Raw genomic sequence first — 24,618 nt, forward strand, 5'->3', positions numbered from 1 at the left:
GGTAGTTAGATTTCACAACTTGGGTGATGAGAGTGTAGGTAATGGAGTCTTGCTTTGTGGAAAGGATATGGAATGGAGGAACTGTAGGTGATAGAAAGAACAGATTCTGATGTTGATTCCTGGATCAGATGACAGAAGTGAGTTAATGTTAGCCTAGTGCAGACTTTGGTGTCTGTTAAGTTGGAAAGAAGGAAGGTCCGAACTACTCAAGTGTAGGTATCTCGTAGTTGTAAAGGTAAATAATAGCGCATGTGTACACTAATATGTGGAAAATCTTGGAAAATTTTGTAATGTAGAAAACTGGATGGTGCTAGTAACAAAATACGGAGTCGCTAATACTAGGGGAAGTGATGCCCGCAGCACACGAGGCTCTGCGGCGGGTGGAGGGCGCGTCGTTTCGTCCGCTGGCGGCCACGTGTCTGCACCACGGCGCCACGCCTAGGGCCTTCCTCGTGCTGGACGACCTGGTGGCGGCCGGCTATCGACTGGCAGACGCCGATCGACCGCTCGATTACCAGCACTGCGAGGTGGTGATGCGAGCGTACGCGCGCCTCCACGCCGGCACGGCCCACGTGCTCAGCAAGCACCCTGACTACGGCGTCCAACTCAATACGGACATGTTTGCAGCTGAGACCATGGAGGGTTTGTTTCGTCAGATGATACGCTGCACGTGTTCTGCTATTGCAGATTTCATAAAAAGGGTACCCGGCTGGGAAGAATATGCACCGAAGTACATCGAGCTTGCGAACACCATAATGCCACGAGTGAAAGAGTCATTGATCCGTAAAATGCAAGATACCAAGCTGAAGGTTTTGCTTCACGCTGATTGCTGGAAGAACAATATGATGTTCAAGTACTCAGAAGAGAAGGTTGCTGGTGTGCGGTTTGTAGATTTCCAGGTATGTAAATGAGTGGTTCTACCACTTATCAGTTCTTTCTATTCGCTGCGTGGAGTGGCCGTGTCGTTTGAGGCGCCATGTCACGGATTGAGCGGCCTCTTCCGCCAGAGATTCGAGTCCCTCTCAGGCATGGATGTATGTGTTATTCTCAGCGTAAGTTAGTTTAAGTGGTGCGTAAGTCTAGGGACTGATAACCTCAGCAGTCTGATCCCATAGCAATTCACACACATTTGAACATCTTTTCTCTCTATTTGGAATCTTGGTCCACTTGCACATAATGAATTCAGAAAGACATAGAGCTTGTTCTACGCTAATGTAGACCATATAACTTATTCTGCATTGTCCAGTTACATTAACATGACCACTGACTGTGTTGGACATCAGTGTGCTATAACCGCTCACAAATGGCAGGTGGCAGCAGTAGCAGTGGACGTTATATAAAGCGTGTTGGTGTGACATGGCAAACAGTGCAGTCGTTGTCGTAATGTGGAAGCGGAGCGGTTTATCTGACGTCCAAAAGGGCATGATCGCCGGCTTTTGCGCCAAGTGTGGAAGCATTTCCAAAATGGCTAAGTTTGTAAACTGTTCGCGCATCTCCATGCTTGAAGCACATCACCCATGCCAAATGGCACTATCCACAACACGACACGGAGGCAACTGTAGTTCACCACAGGCCATAAACAACAGTGGTTAGCGACGACTGCAGAGACGTGTCTGGGCAAATAGCAGCGCCTAGTTCGTGTGTGTGTGTGTTAAATCTGATGGGACTTAACTGCGAAGGTCCTCAGTCCCAAAGCTTACACACTACTTAACCTAAATTATCCTAAGGACAAACACACACACCCATGCCCGAGGGAGGACTCGAACCTCCGCCGGGACCAGCCGCACAGTCCATGACAGCAGTGCCTAGTTCAAGCACCTATGCTGACCTATATTTATTGACAGTATCGCAACTGGACGCTCCTTGAGTGGCGACAGGTTGCCTTTTCGGATGAATCACGTTTTATGCTACACTGGACATCTGTTAGCATGTAAGGCGTGAAATGTCTGAAATCAAACGCCCTACAAACAACAGGGACTATTATGGTCTGAGGAATATTTTTGTGACATTATGGGTGGCATAACAGGTCAACACAAGTATGCATCTGTACTGGGCATTGTATCCACCCTTACATGCAGTTTGCTTTTCCTCAGCGTGATGGCGTCTAGCAGCAAGACAGTGCAACATGTCACACAACTCGTAGTGTACGTGCACGATTCGAAGGCCATTAAATTCCCCGGATTAAAATCCAATCGCGAGCTTGTGGGACCACCTCAACCGGGGTGTTCGCGCCATAGATCCTCAGCCTAGAAACGTAGCGCAGATGGCCACGGCACTGGAGTCGATGTGGCTCCACATCCCCGTCGATACCTTCCAGAACCTCACTGACTCTCTCCCTGGACGCATCGCGCTGCAAAAGGCGGTTTTTCAGCCTCTTGACAGGTTGTCACAGTAATGCGACTGGACAGTGTCTGTATATACGAGGATAATCCCAAAAGTAAGGTCTCCTATTTTTTAATAGTACATAGACCTGTTTATTTCTACAATGGTTTACATCAGTTTACAGGTTGAACATTTAGCTATTTTTCGACATAATTACCATTTCTGTCGATGCATTTTTGTAGACGCTGTGGCAGTTTTTGTATGCCCATGTCATACCAGCTCGCCGCCATGCTGGTCAGAAAGTTATCAACCTCTCCTTCTACCTCGTCGTCGGAGCAGAATCGCTTTCCGGCCAAATGTTCTTTTAACAGGTGATAGTCACTGGGCGCCAAGTCAGGACTATAGGGTGGGTGGGTGATTATGTTCCACTGAAACTGTTGCAGGAGAGCAACGGTTTGCCGAGCAATGTGTGGGCGAGCGTTGTCATGGAGAATGTGTACGCCCTTGCTCAACATTCCTCTTCTCCAGTTCTGAATTGCCAATTTGAGTTTTTTCAAAATGGCTCTGAGCACTATGGGACTTAATATCTGAGGTCATCAGTCCCCTAGAACTTAGAACTACTCAAACCTAACCAACCTAAGGACATCATACACATCCATGCCCGAGGCAGGATTCTAACCTGCGACCGTACCGAAGGCGCGGTTCCAGACTGAAGCGCCTAGAACCGCTCGGTCACGCAGGCCGACTGAGTTTTTTCAGAGTCTTACAGTACCTGTCAGCATTAATTGTGGTCCCAGTGGGCATAAAGTCAACAAACAATACCCCCTTGCGATCCCGAAAATCGGTTGTCATGACTTCACCGGTAGACTGCGTTTGTTTGAATTTCCGCAGCTTTGGCTAAGAAGGTTGCAGCCACAGCCGTGATTGTTGCCTTGGTCTCAGGTGTAAAGTGGTATGCCCAGGTTTCGTCACCCGTGCCAATTGAGCCCAGAAAGTTGTCCTGTTCGGCTGCAAGGCGGTGAAGAAATGCGCGGCAAGCAACAACTTGTTGGTGGTCTTCAGTCCGCCTTCGTGGCACCCATCTTCCTCACACCTTCCGGTAGTTCAATGTTTCCGTTCAAATTCTGTGAGCGGTGCTTCGGAAATCCTCATGAACCAACGTGCAGAGATCATCCAGGGTGATCCGCCCGTCTTCGCGCATGCTTTGCTCAACCTTCAACACTGTCTCCTCAGAAATTGACGGTCTCCCGCTCCTTTGTTCGTCGTGAATTTCGGTCCGACCAGCTGCAAACTCTCTATACCACTTACGAACGTTTTTGACTTCCATGCACGACTCACCATACACTTCCGTCAATTGGCGATGGATTTCAATCGACGCAGTGCCCTTTGAGTTCAAAAACCGAATAACTGCGCGCAATTCGCGCTTGGCGGTAACATCCAACGGGAGCTCCATTCTCAACGGCTGCCAAGCCAAGACAGCACCTCAGCACGGCGTGCGCATGCTTGCACACAGCGCGTGAATCACTCTTCGTAACAGTGTGATCAACTGCCACACAAACAGAGTTCTCTACTTATAAAAAAAAAATAGGAGCCCTTACTTTTGGGATTACCCTCGTAGTAATGAATAATGAGGTAATGCAAACATATACAGCTTCATGAGTACTTCGAAATACGTTAACTTAAACGTTTTGTGACATTCAGACAGTTCAAACACTTCATCATAATGGTTAAAAGAAAAGCTAACTTTTCCATAGGTAATCTCCCTGTCATTCTAAAGGAAGAACTGCAGCAAGCCACGTAGAGAAAATACGACAAACTCTTTTATGTGTTATACTGTATGATTCCTGATAGTATAATAGAGCCTGCAGGAAGCCAAGCTTCATATGTTACACATTAATACCACCAGCCAACCAGAACTAGCTACGTCATATATAGTAAACACTGAAATACAGAGGGAAGAGCGCAACGCAAGCCAGTCCCTTTGTTAGACATCATACAGAATTTAGTGGAAACTCTCTGACAGTATTTATAAGACTATCCACGAATTTTATTTCTATGGATTCTTTTAGAAAATGGTCTCAGTATTTGGAACGTAAGGCCAAAATCTTTGCACCCAAGGAGCGTCCAGCGTCAAAACAGAATTCAGGAACTGCAGTTTGCTTAGTTATTGTAGACTTCTCTCCCTTATTTTCAACACAACTCTCTTCAGTAGTTTGGTGGTATGGTGGATTTCTTCCAAGTCACAAAGACATGATATCAAAACCGTGTAATTTGGCTTCCTATAAAGAAAATGCCCTGGCGAGCTTTATAGCTTCTTCCTGATCTACACGTTATGGTATGGAAGGTAGCCGCCCTTTTCCGCTTCCGCAGCAACGAGAAATTCTAGATAGATAGGCTTAAAACGTTGAAAAACAATCTGCAAGTTCTCAGTGTGATAAGGCCTGATAATAAAGGTATTATTCAAGCACCTAAAGAGGAATGTTCATTTCAGTTCCACAGATTCAAGGACTTATTCCTCAAAGTCCTTCATAAAATTTAGACAGTTTTCTCAAAATACTGGCCCCAAAATAAAAGAAATACATGGAGGTTAACATGTGTTAAAATGAAGGTAGTTGGTCGTTAAAATTGACATCAGTTTTCCTAAACGACTGAGTCAGCGGAGCATGAAGAAACAGAGAGGCAATATTGAAAATTGCTAAAATAGCGAATCATTTAGATGTGAGACCTACAGCCAGCGTAGGAAACCCTCCAGATCTGCGTGAAGACTGACCTGGGGGAAATCAGTTTCGGTTCCACGAAAATGTGAGAACACATGAGGCAATACTGACCCTGTGACATACCTCAGAAGACAGACTGAAGAAAGTTAAACAGCCATTTATGTAATTTCTCAATTTCGAAAAATCTCTCGTGTATGTTGAGTGGAAAACACTGTTTAAGGTTCTAAAGGTAGGAAGGGTAAAATACAGGGTGCGAAAGGCTGCCTACGTCTTATAGAAAAACCGGTCTGCATTTATGAAAGTCGAAGGACATGAGAGGAAAGTAATAATTCAGAACGGCATGAGACATAGATGCAGCCCATTCCCCATATTATTTCATCTGTTCATCGAGCAATCGGCAAAAGAAATTAAGGGGCAATTAGGAAAGGGGATTAAAGTTCAGAGAGAAGAATTGCAAATTTTAAGGTTTGTCGATGATAGAAATGCTATCAGATACGGCAATGATCAGTTGAAAGAACAGATAATGTTTTGACAAGAACTCTCTATATGAACGTCGAGAAAAGTAGAAAAAGGATAATGACATGTAGACGAATTAAGTCAAGTTAATGGTCTAGAGAATTATTATTTTTATATCCCTTGAAACTTCGTGGCAGATTAAAACTGCGTGCCGGAAGGGCACTCCGACCTTGGTCCTTTACTTTTTATGGGCAACTTCTCTACCGCCTGAGCTACCCAAGCACGAGTCACGACTCGTCCTCACGGTTGTACCTCCAGCAGTGCCTCGTCTCCTACAGATTAGACTTCGCAGAAACTCTCTTGCAAAGGTAGGAGATGACGTACTGGCGGAAGTAAAGCTGCGAGGACGACTTGTTAGTCATGCTTGAGTAGGTCTGTCGGTAGAGGACTTGCCCACAAAAGGCAAAGGTCCCGGGTTGAAATGCCTGTCCGACAAGCAGTTTTAATCTGCCAGGAAGATTCACATCAGCGCATACTCCGCTGCAGAGTGAAATAGCCATTCTGTTTAGATCTTTTAACTTAAGCTTAAAGCAGAACGCTTGCTCTGGGAGTGGTAAGGTGCTGAACATTAAGAAGATTGTCATTTTCGACATATTTGCCACAGGGGCCAAATTTAAAATAAACAATGACGAGCAGTATTTATTAGCAACAGAGGCAATGACGAACAGTTAAGCTATAGGGGACACCACATCTCAGTAAGTTAGCAAAACTTAGTCACTGTCCTTTGAATACTTCAGGGAATTCCTTTTTTCAATTTGTGCCAAAGCGAAACCTTTGAACTTGATAAACATAGAAAATCGCCCCCAGAGGCACTCAATGGACAATTTTTTGGCTACTTGAAAATCAATATTACAATAACCACAGCATGAATAACACTTTAAACTTTCAAAAAAGTCTTTAAAGTTAGCACTTAAAACTGCTCGGGGCGCCACAAGTCTGCAACCTGCCGAGACGCCATAAAACACAAAGCTAGGTAATGAAACCTAAAGAATTTCTCTATGCTAAAGAATCGATATGAACACGTACACGCAGTTCAGTACTGTTGTATTAAAATATCAATGGATAGTTTTTAACGTATATAAAGGCAAACTGCTATCACATTTGTTACTTTCAAAGCTTTTGTAATTCGAAAGCGTTTAATACACAACTACGGGCTGTATCTGAAGCACATTAACACTGATACTTTTACTGCTTACCTGTATAATTATTTAACTGAATGCTTTTCTTCTAAGAGCTGCAGTGCCAGTATTTAAATCTTGGGCAAGGTCCTTCACAGCTCACCTTGTGAAATCCCAACTGAAATTTAAAATCAGTCACTACTTCTACTAGGAAAGTTATTTATTTCCTGTTTTAACCTGTTAATTATAAATATTTTCCTTTGTTCAGCTTCTCTACTTAAGTAAAGATCACAATGGTGGAACAAGCAGTAGCTTCCTATCTTTCATCAGTATTGAGTATCTTTCCTTATTTCATAACTCAGCTAATTTTCTATGTACCCCTACAGTATCCAATTTGGTTCAAAATTTCTACAAAAATCGTTTGTGAAGCAGCAGCAGATAGCAGTATTGATCTTACTAAGGCGACTAAGGCATTCCAGAAAATATTGCTGTAGCTTATGTCTCTCGTGGTTTAGTCTTAACTACACATGCTTTGTCAAATTAGTTGACACATTTAAATTAGTACAGTAACTCAGGACATTGCAGTGACACTAGTACACTGGACAAATATGCAGTTATACTATAAAGTTTTTTAAAACAGTATCAAAGAGAAAATGATTATGAGGAGAAATCTGATTTCAGTAACTGCAAGTAGAATGATAAGATTATAACAGACATATTTATTGACTTTTTCAAACATAGGCAAAATGTAAGAAATTAATTTCCCTTTTCCGAAATTAGAAGGAACAATGAGTGATATTGTCTTATAGAGAAATGGTGTACGAGCACAGCATTCAGTCGGTAAACCTCAGCATTCTTAAATTTTCCAAAACAAACCATGTCCCAGTTTAACACAACTATTTGGTGGTTTCCAACTTGTAGCATTCCCATCATATTTAATTTGGCCTTTCAGCACCAAATCCTGCATGGAGCTTCGATGGGATCTGCTTGTCTCCACAGCCTTTCAACAGAGGCAGTTTAATATTCGCAGTTCAGGGACAGTTGTACTAAGATTTTCCGTGCTTTCTGTCACAGCAACTGTTTGAAGTTGTCTGTCCTCAACGATGGCTAAACCTTGGCCGACTATGCTATCCACACGCGCGCCAAGGCTCGACATGTCATAAGCAGTAGCCCTTCAAAAATTTTGTGGTAGAAGACCACGATCAAAAAATTATTGTATTTTCCCTCAGTGACATATCAGTTTTTACAGATGCAGTATACTTAAAGTATTTCATGACCAGTGAAGTTACATTACCCAACTTTTACAACATTATTTTACAGTTTACTAACATCCTATTCAAAAATAATTAATAAAGGTAGTAACGCACATAACATAGTGTATATACAGTCGTTTAAAGTCTTTACATAGAATACCGTTAAAAGGAGTTGACAATGTCGCCTGTATCTGCGTAGGGAGTGTTGTTGTAGTAGAAATTGATGCTGCTGTAATTGGATTAGGAAATGAGAAGCTGAAAGCAATATACGAGTTACGCTATTTGGGTAGCAAAATAACTGACCGAAGCAGGAGAAAAGACGATATGAAATGCATACTGGCAATCCCAAGAAAACTGTTCTGCTGAAGAGAGATATATTGACAAGAAATATAAATTTTAGTGTTAGCATGTAATTTCTGAAAATATTTGTATGGAATACAGCCTTATTTTGAAGTGGAACGTGGATGATAAACAAACGGACAAGAAGAGGATAAAAGCTTTCGAAACGTGTTTCTGCAGAACAATGCGGAAGACTGGAGGGATGGATAAAATAGCCAATGAAGAAGTGCTGAATGGAATTAGAGACGAAAAGCTATGGCAAAACTTGAGTAACAGAACAGATAGGTTGGTAGAACACATCCCGAAGTACCAAGGAATCCATAAACTGGTAATAGAGTGAAGTGTGGAGTGTATCGTTTGAATAATTCTCACAGTCAATTATCTTTTTGGGAATGGCGCTACTAATGAGTGAATTCAACCAATTAACTTCGTTACTCATACCCCTTGTATTTTTCAAACACACACACACACACACACACACACACACACTCACTCACACGCATACACATACACGTGCACACACATGAAAATGCTATGAAGTTGGTGTTGCACAAAGTACATAAATAATCATAATACAATTTATATTGGAAATGCCTTAAATGGCTAATAAGACTGTTCTCGTGTTCATCTTGTTTTAGCGTGACCTACTCAAATATAAAAAACTTAACTGTAAATGGTAAACTTTGATAATGATAGCAGGAGATCATTGTTTCTTTCTGTGATTGTTTAGTGTTGATGCAGTGCACATTTGTAGCGGTATAAAGTGCAATTAATTCACCGTTAGGAATCTAATAACTGTGTCCCTAATTTTTCATTTACTTCTCATCAGTTTAGCTTTATTAATAACGCCGAAGAACTTTTCAGCATTTCTCATCTTCTCTCTTTTGTTCTTCTATCTCTTTCTGGTCGTTTCACAGTTTCACAACCCACTTTAGTGCACTCTAGTTTAAAAAGACGACGCACCACGAAGGAATTATACGAATGTACATTATTATAATTTCAGAAAAATTGGATGGTTTTTCAAGAGAAAGAGCTTCACAAACTGAGCTATTCAATAATGCGTTGGTCCACCTCTGAGCCTTATTCAAGTAGTTAATCAGCTTGGCACTGATTGACAGAGTTGTCGAATGTCCTCCTGAGGGATAGCGTGCCAAATTCTGTCCACTGGTACTTACATTGTCAAAATCCCGAGCTTGATGGAGGGTTCTGCCCTCAATGCCCCAAACGTTCGCAATTGGGGAGAGATATGGCGCCCTTACGGACTGAGGTAGGTTCTGGTGAGCACGATGACAAGCAATAGAAACTCTCCCCGTGTGTGAGCAGGCATTGTCTTGCTGAAATGCAAAACCAGGATGCCTTTCCATGCCGGGTAAAAAACGAGGCGCAGAATATCGTCGACGTACCACAGTGCTGTAAGGGTGACACGGTTGACGACCAAAGAGGTCCTGCTATGAAATGGCACCCTAGATCATCACTCCTGGTTGTCAGGTTCTATGGTGGGTGACAGTCTTGTCGGTGTCCCACTACTGTCAGGGATGTATCCAGACACATTTTCGGCCTGGAACTTCTTTGAGTGAAGTGTCTTCAGTCACGAATCCCACTTCGAACTCAATCGTGGTGACCAATAAAGATGTGTCTGGAGACATCCCTGACAGCTGTGGAGTACCAACCTGTCGCCCGCCATAAGGCCTGACAGCCAGGAGTCATGGTCTGGGGTGCCATTTGTTTTCCTAACAGGACCGTTTTGGTTGTCATCCGCAGACCACTAAGGCACTGCAGTACGTCGACAATATTCTATGCCCATTATGTTGCCTTTCATGGCAAACCACAGGGGCTCGCCTGCAAATGGCGAGTGTTTCTACTGCTTGTGTTTGCCAAACCTAGCTTGGCCAGAAAGACTACTGGATATCTGCCCAATTGAGAACATTTGGAGTGTTAAGGGCAGGGCCCTCCATCCAGCTTGGTATTTTGATGATCTAACGCGCCAATTGGGCAGAATTTGGGATGATATCCTTCAGGAGGAACCAAACAACTCTCTCAGTCAGTACCAAACTGAATGTCTGCTTGCATTAGGGCCAGTGATGGACCAACATATTATTGTCTTGCTCAGTTAGTGAAGCTCTTTCTCCTGAATAAATCTTCCAGGGCTTCTGAAATTGTTATCATTTATTTGTCTCTGCATGTTCATTGTATCTACCGATTTCCGTCATATTCGGCTGATGCTGTTATATTTATGTCTGTACATGTTCATTGTATCTACCGATTTCCGTCACATTCGGATAATACCTTCGTGGTACGTCTTTTTTCTGTCTTAGAGACTGTTTTGTTTACATTATGACATTATCACGAGTATCGTGGTCGTCACCCCTTTTTTTCACACTATTGTCCATCTCTTTCTATTGAGCCAGCCTACCCCCTCAGGGTCTGTGGCCATCACTGCTTCGTAGTAGCTTCCCCTTGTCCTAGATACACATCCTCTCATCCTTCTTCCTTGAAGAGAGCATTTCCATTTTCGGTTTGGCTATCATATTTTCTATATAACCAGAAACAATGGATATTTCTTCATTTTGTTTAAATTGCCATTTAAAAATTTCTGATTTTAAAAATTCTCTCATTATGTTGTTCTTCTTATGGTCCAATATCAACTTCTTTTCTAGAAGCTACCCCCAGTGTCACCAGTCTCTCTCATTCTAAGTTCTTTACGTACCCGCTCATTATGTACAGGCAGTGCCGCGCTTGCAGGGATGAATCAGTGCTACAAGCGAGTTGTTAGTCACGAAGGTTCTGTGGCGGGAATGGTGATTTTAGCAACAGCTTCACTCTACATCTACATCCATAATCCGCAAGCCACCTGACGGTGTGTGGCGGAGGGTACCTTGAGTTCCTCTATCGGTTCTCCCTTCTATTCCAGTCTCGTATTGTTCGCGGAAAGAAGGATTGTCGGTATGCCTCTGTGTGGACTCTAATCTCTCTGATTTTATCCTCATGGTCTCTTCGCGAGATATACGTAGGAGGGAGCAATATACTGCTTGACTCCTCGGTGAAGGTATGTTCTCGAAATTTCAACAAAAGCCCGTACCGAGCTACTGAGCGTCTCTCTTGCAGAGTCTTCCACTGGAGTTTATCTATCATCTCCGTAAAGCTTTCGCGATTACTAGATGATCCTGTAACGAAGCGCGCTGCTCTCCGTTGGATCTTCTCTATCTCTTCTATCAACCCTATCTTGTACGGATCCCACACTGCTGAGCAGTATTCAAGCAGTGGGCGAACAAGTGTATTGTAACCTACTTCCTTTGTTTTTGGATTGCATTTCCTTAGGATTCTTCCAATGAATCTCAGCCTGGCATCTGCTTTACCGACGATCGACTTTATATGATCATTCCATTTTAAATCACTCCTAATGCGTACTCCCAGATAATTTATGGAATTAACTGCTTCCAGTTGCTGACCTGCTATATTGTAGCTAAATGATAAGGGATCTTTCTTTCTATGTATTCGCAGCACATTACACTTGTCTAAATTGAGATTCAATTGCCATTCCCTGCACCATGCGTCAATTCGCTGCAGATCCTCTCGCATTTCAGTACAATTTTCCATTGTTACAACCTCTCGATATACCACAGCATCATCCGCAAAAAGCCTCAGTGAACTTCCGATGTCATCCACAAGGTCATTTATGTACACTCCTGGAAATTGAAATAAGAACACCGTGAATTCATTGTCCCAGGAAGGGGAAACTTTATTGACACATTCCTGGGGTCAGATACATCACATGATCACACTGACAGAACCACAGGCACATAGACACAGGCAACAGAGCATGCACAATGTCGGCACTGGTACAGTGTATATCCACCTTTCGCAGCAATGCAGGCTGCTATTCTCCCATGGAGACGATCGTAGAGATGCTGGATGTAGTCCTGTGGAACGGCTTGCCATGCCATTTCCACCTGGCGCCTCAGTTGGACCAGCGTTCGTGCTGGACGTGCAGACCGCGTGAGATGACGCTTCATCCAGTCCCAAACATGCTCAATGGGGGACAGATCCGGAGATCTTGCTGGCCAGGGTAGTTGACTTACACCTTCTAGAGCACGTTGGGTGGCACGGGATACATGCGGACGTGCATTGTCCTGTTGGAACAGCAAGTTCCCTTGCCGGTCTAGGAATGGTAGAACGATGGGTTCGATGACGGTTTGGATGTACCGTGCACTATTCAGTGTCCCCTCGACGATCACCAGTGGTGTACGGCCAGTGTAGGAGATCGCTCCCCACACCAAGATGCCGGGTGTTGGCCCTGTGTGCCTCGGTCGTATGCAGTCCTGATTGTGGCGCTCACCTGCACGGCGCCAAACACGCATACGACCATCATTGGCACCAAGGCAGAAGCGACTCTCATCGCTGAAGACGACACGTCTCCATTCGTCCCTCCATTCACGCCTGTCGCGACACCACTGGAGGCGGGCTGCACGATGTTGGGGCGTGAGCGGAAGACGGCCTAACGGTGTGCGGGACCGTAGCCCAGCTTCATGGAGACGGTTGCGAATGGTCCTCGCCGATACCCCAGGAGCAACAGTGTCCCTAATTCGCTGGGAAGTGGCGGTGCGGTCCCCTACGGCACTGCGTAGGATCCTACGGTCTTGGCGTGCATCCGTGCGTCGCTGCGGTCCGGTCCCAGGTCGACGGGCACGTGCACCTTCCGCCGACCACTGGCGACAACATCGATGTACTGTGGAGACCTCACGCCCCACGTGTTGAGCAATTCGGCGGTACGTCCACCCGGCCTCCCGCTTGCCCACTATACGCCCTCGCTCAAAGTCCGTCAACTGCACATACGGTTCACGTCCACGCTGTCGCGGCATGCTACCAGTGTTAAAGACTGCGATGGAGCTCCGTATGCCACGGCAAACTGGCTGACACTGACGGCGGCGGTGCACAAATGCTGCGCAGCTAGCGCCATTCGACGGCCAACACCGCGGTTCCTGGTGTGTCCGCTGTGCCGTGCGTGTGATCATTGCTTGTACAGCTCTCTCGCAGTGTCCGGAGCAAGTATGGTGGGTCTGACACACCGGTGTCAATGTGTTCTTTTTTCCATTTCCAGGAGTGTATATTGTGAATAGCAGCGGTCCTATGACACTCCCCTGCGGCACACCTGAAATCACTCTTACTTCGGTAGACTTCTCTCCATTTAGAATGACATGCTGCGTTCTGTTATCTAGGAACTCCTCAATCCAATCACACAATTGGTCTGATAGTCCATATGCTCTTACTTTGTTCATTAAACGACTGTGGGGAACTGTATCGGACGCCTTGCGGAAGTCAAGAAACACGGCATCTACCTGGGAAACCGTGTCTATGGCCCTCTGAGTCTCGTGGACGAATAGCGTGAGCTGGGTTTCACACGATCGTCTTTTTCTAAACCCATGCTGATTCCTACAGAGTAGATTTCTAGTCTCCAGAAAAGTCATTATACTCGAGCATAATACGTGTTCCAAAATTCTGCAACTGATCGACGTTAGAGATATTGGTCTATAGTTCTGCACATCTGTTCGACGTCCCTTCTTGAAAACGGGGATGACCTGTGCCCTTTTCCAATCCTTTGGAACGCTACGCTCTTCTAGAGACCTACGGTACACCGCTGCAAGAAGGGGGAGCAAGTTCCTTCGCGTACTCTGTGTAAAATCGAACTGGTATCCCATCAGGTCCAGCGGCCTTTCCTCTTTTGAGCGATTTTAATTGTTTCTCTATCCCTCTGTCGTCTATTTCGATATCTACCATATTGTCATCTATGCGACAATCTAGAGAAGGAACTACAGTGCAGTCTTCCTCTGTGAAGCAGCTTTGGAAAAAGACATTTAGTATTTCGGCCTTTAGTGTGTCATCCTCTGTTTCAGTACCATTTTGGTCACAGAGTGTCTGGACATTTTGTTTTGATCCACCTACCGCTTTGACATAGGACCAAAATTTCTTAGGATTTTCTGCCAAGTCAGTACATAGAACTTTACTTTGGAATTCATTGAACGCCTCTCGCATAGCCCTCCTCACACCACATTTGGCTTCGCGTAATTTTTGTTTGTCAGCAAGGCTTTGGCTATGTTTATGTTTGCTGTGAAGTTTCCTTTGCTTCCGCAGCAGTTTTCTAACTCGGTTGTCGTACCACGGTGGCTCTTTTCCATCTCTTACGATCTTGCTTGGCACATACTCATCTAACACATATTGTACGATGGTTTTGAACGTTGTCCACTGATCCTCAACACTATCAGTACTTGAGACAAAACTTTTGTGTTGAGCCATCAGGTACTCTGAAATCTGCTTTTTGTCACTCTTGCTAAACAGAAAAATCTTCCTACTTTTTTTAAATATTTCTATTTACGGCTCAAAACATCGATGCAGTAACCGCTTTATGATCGCTGATTCCCTGTTCTGCGTTAACTGTTTCAAATAGTTCGGGTCTGTTTGTCACCAGAAGGTCTAATATGTTATCGCCACGAGTCGGTTCTCTGTTTAACTGCTCAAGGTAGTTTTCAGATAAAGCACTTAAAATAATTTCACTGGATTCTTTGTCCCTGCCACCCGTTATGAACGTTTGAGTCTCCCAGTCTATATCCGGCAAATTAAAATCTCCACCCAGAATTATAACATGGTGGGGAAATCTACTCGAAATATTTTCCATATTGTTCTGTTGCACTGACGTTGTGTCCACGTCCACAGCTGACGCACGTGTCCAGCCCTGCCCGCGACCTGGTGTACTTCCTGTTCGCGAACGCTGGTCTGGACGCGCACGAGCGCCTGCCCTCGCTGCTGGAGACCTACCACTCACAGCTGCAGGCGTCGCTGCGCGCGCTGGGGATGGCAGCTGCGGCGGACGCCTACCCGCTGGACGAACTCCTGAGGGATATAGAGGACCTGCAGTCCTTCGCGCTGTTCACATCCACCCTCAGCGGGTTCGTTCTTTCCTGGGAACGTGTCGGATACAAGTTCTCGCAGGCACTGCATGACCTCAACATATCACCGGACTTGCTCTATGGCGTCTATGACAATGAGTACTCGCAGCCTTACATGAAGTACATCACCCGTCACTTCGAGAGTAAGGGGCTACTGTGATAGGCGTTAGCTGTACTGTATTGGTGGAAAGGGCGAGAGCGGGGTAGAATTGAATAGACTCTATACACACTGCTAAATATATCATTGCTGATAGTTTATTCACAGAGTTCATCAGTCACATTTATAGAAGTCAGCAACCATTATTATCATTAGACTCTCTTGCTACTTATCAATATTCGTCAAAAGCTATATTTAATAGCCGACATGTGAGCTGAGTTTTCGGAATAAATTTTATGAGGTTACTGTTGCTTTCTTACAGAAATCAAGGTGAAAAATTCTTGTTGTAATCGAGATGACATTCTAGTACAACTGATACATTGTCATAGGAGGGTGGCGTTTAGCATATACTAACTATACTGGGAGGGATGGGGAGGGAGCCAACATTCCCCGCTATCGCTGAATAATAAAATGTATAAACGTTTTTACTGAGCAGACTGATGCTGCTATTACATTGAGCAACAAGTGCTGCAGATTTGATGATATGGATTGTAATTCGTCCCAGGTCTCAATGACTGTATGAGTGTGTCCACTGGAGATATGTCCTAGTGGTCCTTTAATCTGTACGAAACCATGATGCAAAAAAAAAAAAAAACAAAAAAAAAAACAAACTATAGGTCTATGCGATATATTTTCATGTCGCAAATACAGGATTTTGCAACACACTGATCAAGAAATGCAAGGAAACAAGGTGGGAGGGGGGGGGGGCAGAGGAAAGGTTAGGAATCTGGCTAGAGGAGGTCTTCGTGGGTCTGGAATATTAGGCTAAGTATCAGCAGACAAGAGTAGTACCACAGGGCATCAAAGCTTTCTCACTGAGGCAAAGGATAGAGAAGTTAAGCACTCAGTCAGCTTACCTACAACGACATGATTACTCTGCAATTCACACGTAAGTGTTTGGCAGAAGTTTCATACTACCATTTTCAGACTATTTCTCCGCTGTTACATCTCGAATAGTACGTGGGAAACATGAACATCAAAATCATTCCATGCAAGTACGGATTTCTCTTATGATGGTCTTTTCTCTCTCTGTAGTGGGATTCAAAACAATATTTAGACATTCAGAGGAGAAAGTTGGTGATTGAAATTTCCTTGGAGACAGTCCCACAGTAATTTGTACAATCGGTCATCAGAGTATAACTTCAAATAAAAATGATGTGCCCATGATCTCTAATGAACAGTGTTAATTCAACATCCTTATATAAGACAATTGTAAAGAGTGAAAGTAGACTGAGAGGTTAGATCATATTTCTCATTTCACAGAAACGTGTTTAATGTCAACTTTCTTGAAAACGAGCATTCCAAATCTGCCTTTCATTTTCTCTCCTACTAGACTAAGGGACGTAGATATAGAGGACATCTTGAAATAATGCCTTTCTATTTGATTTTCTATTGCAATCACGTTCATTTCTAATTTCCTTCGATGTCTAGTGACGAAAATTCAATCAAAGAGTTCATAAAATTGACTGATACTTGCATATGTGTTTATTAAAACATAATACTAATTGAGCGACGAATTTAAATTCTTTTTAAAAATCATATTAATTATCCAAAGTATCATATGACTACATTTCATCCGATATGCTCTTTTTTACTGTGCTCCCAGGGAAAGGGAGTAAAACCTGGACGCTGTCACATTTGACTTTGTGACCAAATTCTGATGATGTCAGTTTCTTATAGCTCCAAGATTCGAAGAAACACCCTTTCATTTAGAGTCAGTAGCAGCACACCACCATCGTTAAGCTCTGCTTTTAATTTAATAAACATTTTTAGACATGAACGCATATCTATAAAAATAACCTATGTTGTTGTTGTGGTCTTAAGTCCAGAGCCTGGTTTGATGCAGCTCTCCATGCTACTCTATCTAGTACAAGCTTCTTCATCTCCCAGTACCTACTGCAACCTACATCCTTCTGAATATGCTTAGAGTATTCATCTCTTGGCCTCCCTCTACGATTTTTAGCCTCCACGTTGCCCTCCAATACTAAATTGGTGATCCCTTGATGCCTCAGAACATGTCCTACCAACCGATCCCTTCTTCTAGTCAAGTTGTGCCACAAATTTCTCTTCTCCCCAGCTCTTTTCAATACCTCCTCATTAGTTATGTGAACTACCCATCTAATCTTCAGCATTCTTCTGTAGCACCACATTTCGAAAGCTTCTATTCTTTTCCTGTCTAAACTATGTATTTCCTCGCTTCACTTCTGTACATGGCTACACTCCATACAAATACTTTCAGAAACGACTTCCTGGCACTTAAATCTATACTCGATGTTAACAAATTTTTCTTACCCAAGGATTTCTACTAGCCTTTGTCTCTTTACCAACTTGATCCTCTGGTGCCTTCACTATTTCATCTCTCAAACCTACCCATTCCTCATCTACTGTGTGTCTTTCCCCCATTCTTGTCAATCGTTCCCTAATGCTCTCCCTGAAACTCTCTACAACCTCTGGTTCTGTCCGTTTATCCAGGTCTCATCTCCTTAAATTCCCAACTTTTTGCAGTTTCTTCAGTTTTAATCTACAGTTAATAACCAATAGATTGTGGTCAGGCTCCACATCTGGTCCTGGAAATGTGTTACAGTTTAAAACCTGGTTCCTAAATCTCTGTCTTACCATTATATAATCTATCTGAAACCTTCCAGTATCTCCAGGCCACTTCCATCTATACAACCTTCTTTCATGATTCTTGAACCAAGTGTTAACTATGATTAAGTTATGCTTTGTGCAAAATTCTACCAGGTGGCTTCGTCTTTCATTCCTTACCCCCATTCCATATTCACCTACTACGTTTCCTTCTCTTCCCTTTTCCACTACCGAATTCCAGTCACCCATGACTATAAAATTTTCGCCTCCCTTCACTATCTGAATAATTTCTTTTATCTCATCATACATTTCATCAATCTCTTCATCATGTGCGGAGCTAGTTGGCATATAAACTTGTACTACTGTGGTAGTCGTGGACTTCGTATCTATCTTGGCCACGATAATGCGTTCACTACGCTATTTGTAGTAGCTTACCCGCATTCCTATTTTTTTTATTCATTATTAAATCTACTCCTGCATTATCCCTATTTGATTTTGTATTTATAACCCTGTATTCACCTGACCAGATTTCTTGTTCCTCCTGCCACCGAAATTCACTAACTCCCACTATATCTAACTTTAACCTATCCATTTCCCTTTTAAAATTTTCTAACCTACCTGCAGTATTAAGCGATCTGACATTCCACGCTCCGCTCCGAAGAACGCCAGTTTTCTTTCTCCTGATAACGACGTCCTCCTGAGTAGTCCCTGCCCGGAGATCTGATTGGGGGACTATTTTACCTCAGGAATATTTTACCCAAGAGGACACCATCATCATTTAACCACACAGTAAAGCTGTATGCCCTCGGGAAAAATTACGGCTGTAGTTTCCCCTTGCTTTCAGCAGTCCGCAGTTCCAGCACAACAAGACCGTTTTGGTTAGTGTTACAAAGCCAGATCAGTCAGTCATGCAGACTGTTCCCTTAGTAAATTACACCTACTGGATAGCGGGGCACAAGGCATCTTTTATACAAGAAATAGTTGCCAAATACTCATAAAATATAGCATTTGCTCTGTATTTTTTCAGTGGTTCTTGTTGTGGCCCTCTTTATAAATTAGTGTAGCATCTATACGTATCTATAAAAAAATATTTACGTGAAAGTGGGAGGAATTGTTCCATGAGGGTCTCGGAACGTCTGGAGAAATTTAAATCAAATTTTATGCACTTTTGGCTACTGTACATAGCTCATCACCCTCTAAGACACCTACGAACATTAGGTAGAATAGGACACGTCATTCACTAAAGGCTAGACTTATCAGTTCGTATGTTTCTACAGCATAATAGCAGCGTTAACTCCTGAATACCACATTTCATGTATCTAACTCTCATTGGTCCAAAAGACAGAGAGAGAGAGAGAGAGAGAGAGAGAGAGAGAGAGAGAGAGAGAGAGAGAGAGAGAGAGACTGCTAGATGAAGATGGTTTGTAATCCAGTTGGTACTACAACTAATCAACCTGGCTTTTAACTACGCTGAAGAGTGTGAACACAATAAACGGCATTTCAGTCGATGTGGGAAGGTGTAGATAGCACATGATGAAGTGGATTCTTATCACAGACCCACATGGACTACATTCTGACACATGCAGATATTGGTTTTGAAAATGGTTGCCACAAGTTAACAGATAGTGCTAAAGAGCTGAATAACAGTGTATGCCCTCCTGTCGGCAAATTCTGAACTTGAACAGTAAACGGCCGGCCGAAGTGGCCGTGCGGTTAAAGGCGCTGCAGTCTGGAACCGCAAGACCGCTACGGTCGCAGGTTCGAATCCTGCCTCGGGCATGGATGTTTGTGATGTCCTTAGGTTAGTTAGGTTTAACTAGTTCTAAGTTCTAGGGGACTAATGACCTCAGAAGTTGAGTCCCATAGTGCTCAGAGCCATTTGAACCATTTTTGAACAGTAAACAGAATTCTTGTAGGCATGAGGGTTTCCTCAGTGTCTACTTAGTTGCCCTTTCGTGGTTAATGGGAAACATATGTCCCACCAAAGTAACAAGGAGTTTTTAGCATTGGGACTTCTATATCTCATATCTGTCTAGTGCTAGCATACAGCGAGTTCCCTTTCCAGCTTGGAGAAAAATACTACAGAGCATTGGATGGATATATAGGAGGACGTGAGCGATCAGATGGGGCAGAATATATTTGTAGGTAGCACTGCGTTTTTTTTTTTTTTTTTTCATGAAAATCAGATCGTATCACCATCTTCTCCACTCCAAGAATGTCTGAACCAACTAACAGTGTTTTCTTATACTTCATAGATATTGTTTTGAAACATTACTACACACCTTAGTAATTCTTCTGGTTTGTACATAATTTATATCGAAAACTTGTGAGAAATATTTCAGGTTTTGCATTGTCAGAAAAATAAATGTGTTTTGGTACTGATCAGTTATGCTTTTTTTCATAATTGCCATTATGATAAAATCATCTAAAATTATAAATTTATCTCTGGAAATCCTAGTTTCACATGAGAATAGGGATGTGTTTAGGTTCATGGAAAACATGCATCCCACTTGATTGATTTTCAAGACTGATCAGCTCATTTTTTTAGTGAAATTGTGTTATTTATCACAAAGGAAGGCAGTTTTGAGCTTTATTTATGAAAAATAAATTTTATCTATGAATGGGTCTTCCTCGGACAGCTTTAATTGTTCCCTCCTTTTCTCCTGTTCTCCTAATCATCATCCTGTACTAACGTAGGTCTTCAAACTGTGGCGTTTCTCAGTGGTGCGTTTCAAGATGCGTTGTCCAATGTGCGACTGTTACCTGTGGCTGCAACAAGACGTCCTGGTGTGACTGGGAGTGCCTGGTCACGCATGCCCAGTTAGAGTTTGGGCTGCGATGCGCAGCTGCTGCAGCTGCGGCCGCAGCACTGCACCAGTGACCAGTACTGAGACGAAAAGGGTGCGACCCAGAGCTATGTAGAATTGCTGGAAGGCATCAGGGCAAAGAAAACTGGAAATGAGCCACTCATAGGACGTAGTCACAGAACGTCAGTGCTGCTACGATATAAGGGATCTGAAGTACAAGGACATCTGGGAAGAAACTGGTGCTCAGTTCAAACTGCCACGTAAGTTAAATATATATGGTGTTTGTTTTAACTTTATACAACTAAATATCTCGAATATAATGCATCGTTTGACAAAAATATTCTAGGGAAAAAGTCGGTATTAGTAAAGGAGACATCTGTCTGTGCTACAGCTGGGCACCTCCTAACCACCCCTCCTTTGTACTTTCAAACGGGAATCCGCCACTTTTATTGCATATTCGGATTCTGCACCAAGATATACATAAGGTTCACTCAAACCACTTTTTCCATTCTCAGTAAATGGCGCTGTAATCTACAAATATCAAGTGTTTCTGTTTTTGCAGTTACGAGCTGACGCCTTTGATGCTACCTTTCATATATGATTTAAATGTAAACCTGTGTTCTAACTGTTGGTATTTATGTTCGAAATCTACTTTAGTGTCGCAAATTTGACTGTACAGTACAATATGGTTAGTCATTTCAATATCTGGTAGAAACTACTTTTAGCGTGGTCCAGGAAAAACAATCTGTATGTAACAGTTTTCTCTTCCCATTGGGGTGCTTGATATCGGTGACTGCCCTTGCCTCTCACCACAGGGGTGCTGATTTTTGTAAGTCCCCTTGCCTCCCTATATATATCTACAGTTCACAATACGTGCCCAACCTGACGACCTTTCATTTAGATACATTTAATAAATCCTACGTGGAATGCGCGTACGTAACTTAAAAGCATGTCTGGTGGAATGTTTGCACAAGCATTTCTGATACGTCCTGTCATGTTTTGTCGAGTATTTGGTACTTCTGCATACACTTTGTCCTGCAGATAACCCCACAAGAAAAAATCCGGCGACGTAAGGTCTGGTGATCTGCCAGGTCATGTTACCAGACCACTTCTGCTGATCCAATGTCCATTGAAATCGCCATTCAATGCTTCTTTGGCTCGTGCGGAGTAATGTGCTGGACAGCCATCACGTTACAATCACATGTTGTGTCACACTACAATGAGTGCCTGTTACAACAAAATAGGACTCTCATCTTACAATAACTTATGATATCTTTTTCCGTTTATTGTGCACTCCATAACAAGGGAAGGGGGGGGGGCGATTAGTTTGTCGCCATGATACCACAACAAACGTTAACAAACCAAGAACAAATACGAGTAATCTCACTCAGTCAGTGTGAGTGTTCAACACGCCACTAATGGATGTTAGTCTGATTAACTTCGCCGTTGTTCGTAAATGTTGCTCGTCATAGAACATTACCTGACGAAAGAACTGCAGTTCTCTTTGTATTTGTATGAGTGCCAAATTGCAAAATTGTATCCGATTCTGAAAATCTTTTTCATGAAGTTCTTGATGCAGGGAGGTGTGGCAGGAATGGTATTTGTAGCGGTGTAGGATCACCCAAATACTTGCATGAGCAATTCCAGACTGTAGTAATATCTCAAGTACTTGCGTGTTAATTATGAGCCCTGAAGCTAGTACTGCAGTTTTATTATTGATCTTCCACTTTACAGTTGCTGGACAAGTTCGTTTTCTAGGCGTCACACTTCCTTTGGTAGTAAATTGTTGTACAACACGATAAATAGTTGTGTGAGATAGTGATCTATCATCAAAATGTTCGGCATAAAGAGCAACTGCAGCGTCCAATTTTGTTGCAGCGTGGTTATAAATTAAAATTATTTCGAGCTTCCCTGCAACAGATACAACATGCATTACGCGAGGTACGCCAGCAGCACCAAGTGCACCGAGCGGTAGGGTTACCGAGCGTCAATGCAATTCCGTAAGCCATTCCGTGTTGCCATCTTCCCTCAAGCCAACCAGTGACACACAGCTGTGGGTATGTTCACTCGGCGACTGCGCACAACAGCACGGCGCACTGCAGTGCGCACAGCTCCCCACTCTCGAAGCGGCCAGCCAACACAATCACAAGAAACGCTTCCCATTATTGTTGTCGATTGCAGGCGCATTGAGAGCCCTCACAAATTCGTCTGCGCACCTTGAGACGCTTGTCTGACTCATGGCCACTGAACTCTCAGCCCCTACCACATTTTGATCAGACCCATATCCCAAGAAGTTAAGAGCCGTCAGAGCCTAGAAGAAAAAAATAACCATAGCAAATGATGACCGAGAAGAATCGTTCAGCTGATTTAGTAATTTCAGGAGTTGCTAAGCAAATGTTCCCTCACGTGCAAAGGGGAGGCTGTAGCTCTTTAATGGGCTCTAATGTACAGCATACTCCCTCAACCAAATTATGGTTGACTGGTTGATTCGGGAGAGGGGACCAACCATCGGTCCCATTGGATTAGGGAGGGAAGTCGGCCATGTCCTTTCAAAGAACCATCCCAGCTTTTGCCTGAAGCGATTTAGGGAAATCACGGGAAACCTATATGAGGATGGCTGGACGCGGGTTTGAACCGTCATCCTCCCGAATGCGAGTCCAGTGTGCTAACCACTGCGCCACCTCGCTTGGTACCGAATTATGGGCTACCTCCATAGTCTGTACCATGCAAAAAACTTGCTCTGAGGCATTACAATCGGGTTCGACTCGTCCTGCAAACTATATTACGTAATGGCACTGCATTTCCTTGAGCCAACTTGCCCTCCTTCATCGCTCTTGCCTTCTTCTTACAGTACCAGGCGCACAATGTCCACTTCCATGATCCTCAGCTGAAATGCTTGTATAATAACATTTATGAATTCACTTTCCATTCGGATGCGTCCCAGTGATTCTTCAATAAAACCTAATCACTAAATTCAAAACGATTCCGCATTTCTAAAACAACGTATTTTCTCCACAATCAAAGCATACCGAACAGGACAAACAGCCTTACCAACATGTCACCACCTTCCAGTGCAATAGATGAATAACTGGCAGTCAGACCGATCTTTAACAGGCCTCAGCTGCATACAGAATAGCAACATCGAATACCGAACCAAAAATGATGTTACTACTAAGGCTAACCTATGGAACCGAACGGTATGAACAATACAGAATAGGGCTACATAACAGGCTGCAGAGAGGGGTGGTGGCGCAAAGTTCAGTAATCGTGCTCATATAAGTCGCATTGCTGCAGTGGGGCAAGCAGTGTGGTGGGGCACTGAGTGATGGGCCTACTGTGTGAGTGTTTGTATGATGTGTGTGTATCCATGACAGATGAGTGAGTCACTAACAATACATGAACATTTTACCTTGTTACAATGGTTCTGGTTTGTATTCCACTGGTAGCTGTGTAGTGACCAATGTGAGAGTTACAGCGGTTGGGTAGAAACACACATCGATGTCAGTCCCACTGATGGCAGGGTTCAGCGGCAGCTGTCGAACTCAATCATTCTGATGGTTTTGGGACTCACTATTATCAGCTCCACAGGAAACATAGAACTTATTTGCCAGAAACATCAAAATCTAAACATATTACTTGCACTGCAAGATAACATTTACAACACTCAAGTAACGTTTGATCATCAATATCAACCATTAGAAAACAAATGTTTACATTTGAAAATGAAACGTAGAATCAAATACGTCAGTAATTAACTTCAAAAACAGGGACACTTCATATTCGTCGATTACAACGCCATCCACTGAGAAAAAAAAAGTGGTCTGAGTAAAATTAGAATCTGAATATGCAATAAAATGAGGTT

The 24,618-nt window shown here is 43.3% G+C and overlaps 1 protein-coding gene across 1 annotated transcript; it reads left to right on the forward strand.

Moving 5' to 3' along the window:
- Positions 1–327: 327 nt before the first annotated feature.
- On the forward strand, positions 328–15,721 carry LOC126236201 (uncharacterized). Its single transcript, XM_049945312.1, has 2 exons — positions 328–899; positions 14,974–15,721. Exons 1-2 carry the CDS (start codon positions 351–353, stop codon positions 15,364–15,366), a joined length of 942 nt encoding a protein of 313 aa, XP_049801269.1. The 5' UTR covers positions 328–350; the 3' UTR covers positions 15,367–15,721.
- The last annotated feature ends 8,897 nt before the right edge of the window (positions 15,722–24,618 follow it).

The sequence above is a fragment of the Schistocerca nitens genome, chromosome 2 (assembly GCF_023898315.1).
Source record: "Schistocerca nitens isolate TAMUIC-IGC-003100 chromosome 2, iqSchNite1.1, whole genome shotgun sequence".
NCBI lineage: Eukaryota > Metazoa > Arthropoda > Insecta > Orthoptera > Acrididae > Schistocerca > Schistocerca nitens.

Bases quoted from the DNA above. Each gene is read 5' to 3' on its own strand.
- LOC126236201 (XM_049945312.1), top strand. From the start codon at position 351: ATGCCCGCAGCACACGAGGCTCTGCGGCGGGTGGAGGGCGCGTCGTTT. The intron at 900-14,973 runs GTATGTAAATGA...CCACGTCCACAG, and splicing joins TGCGGTTTGTAGATTTCCAG to CTGACGCACGTGTCCAGCCC.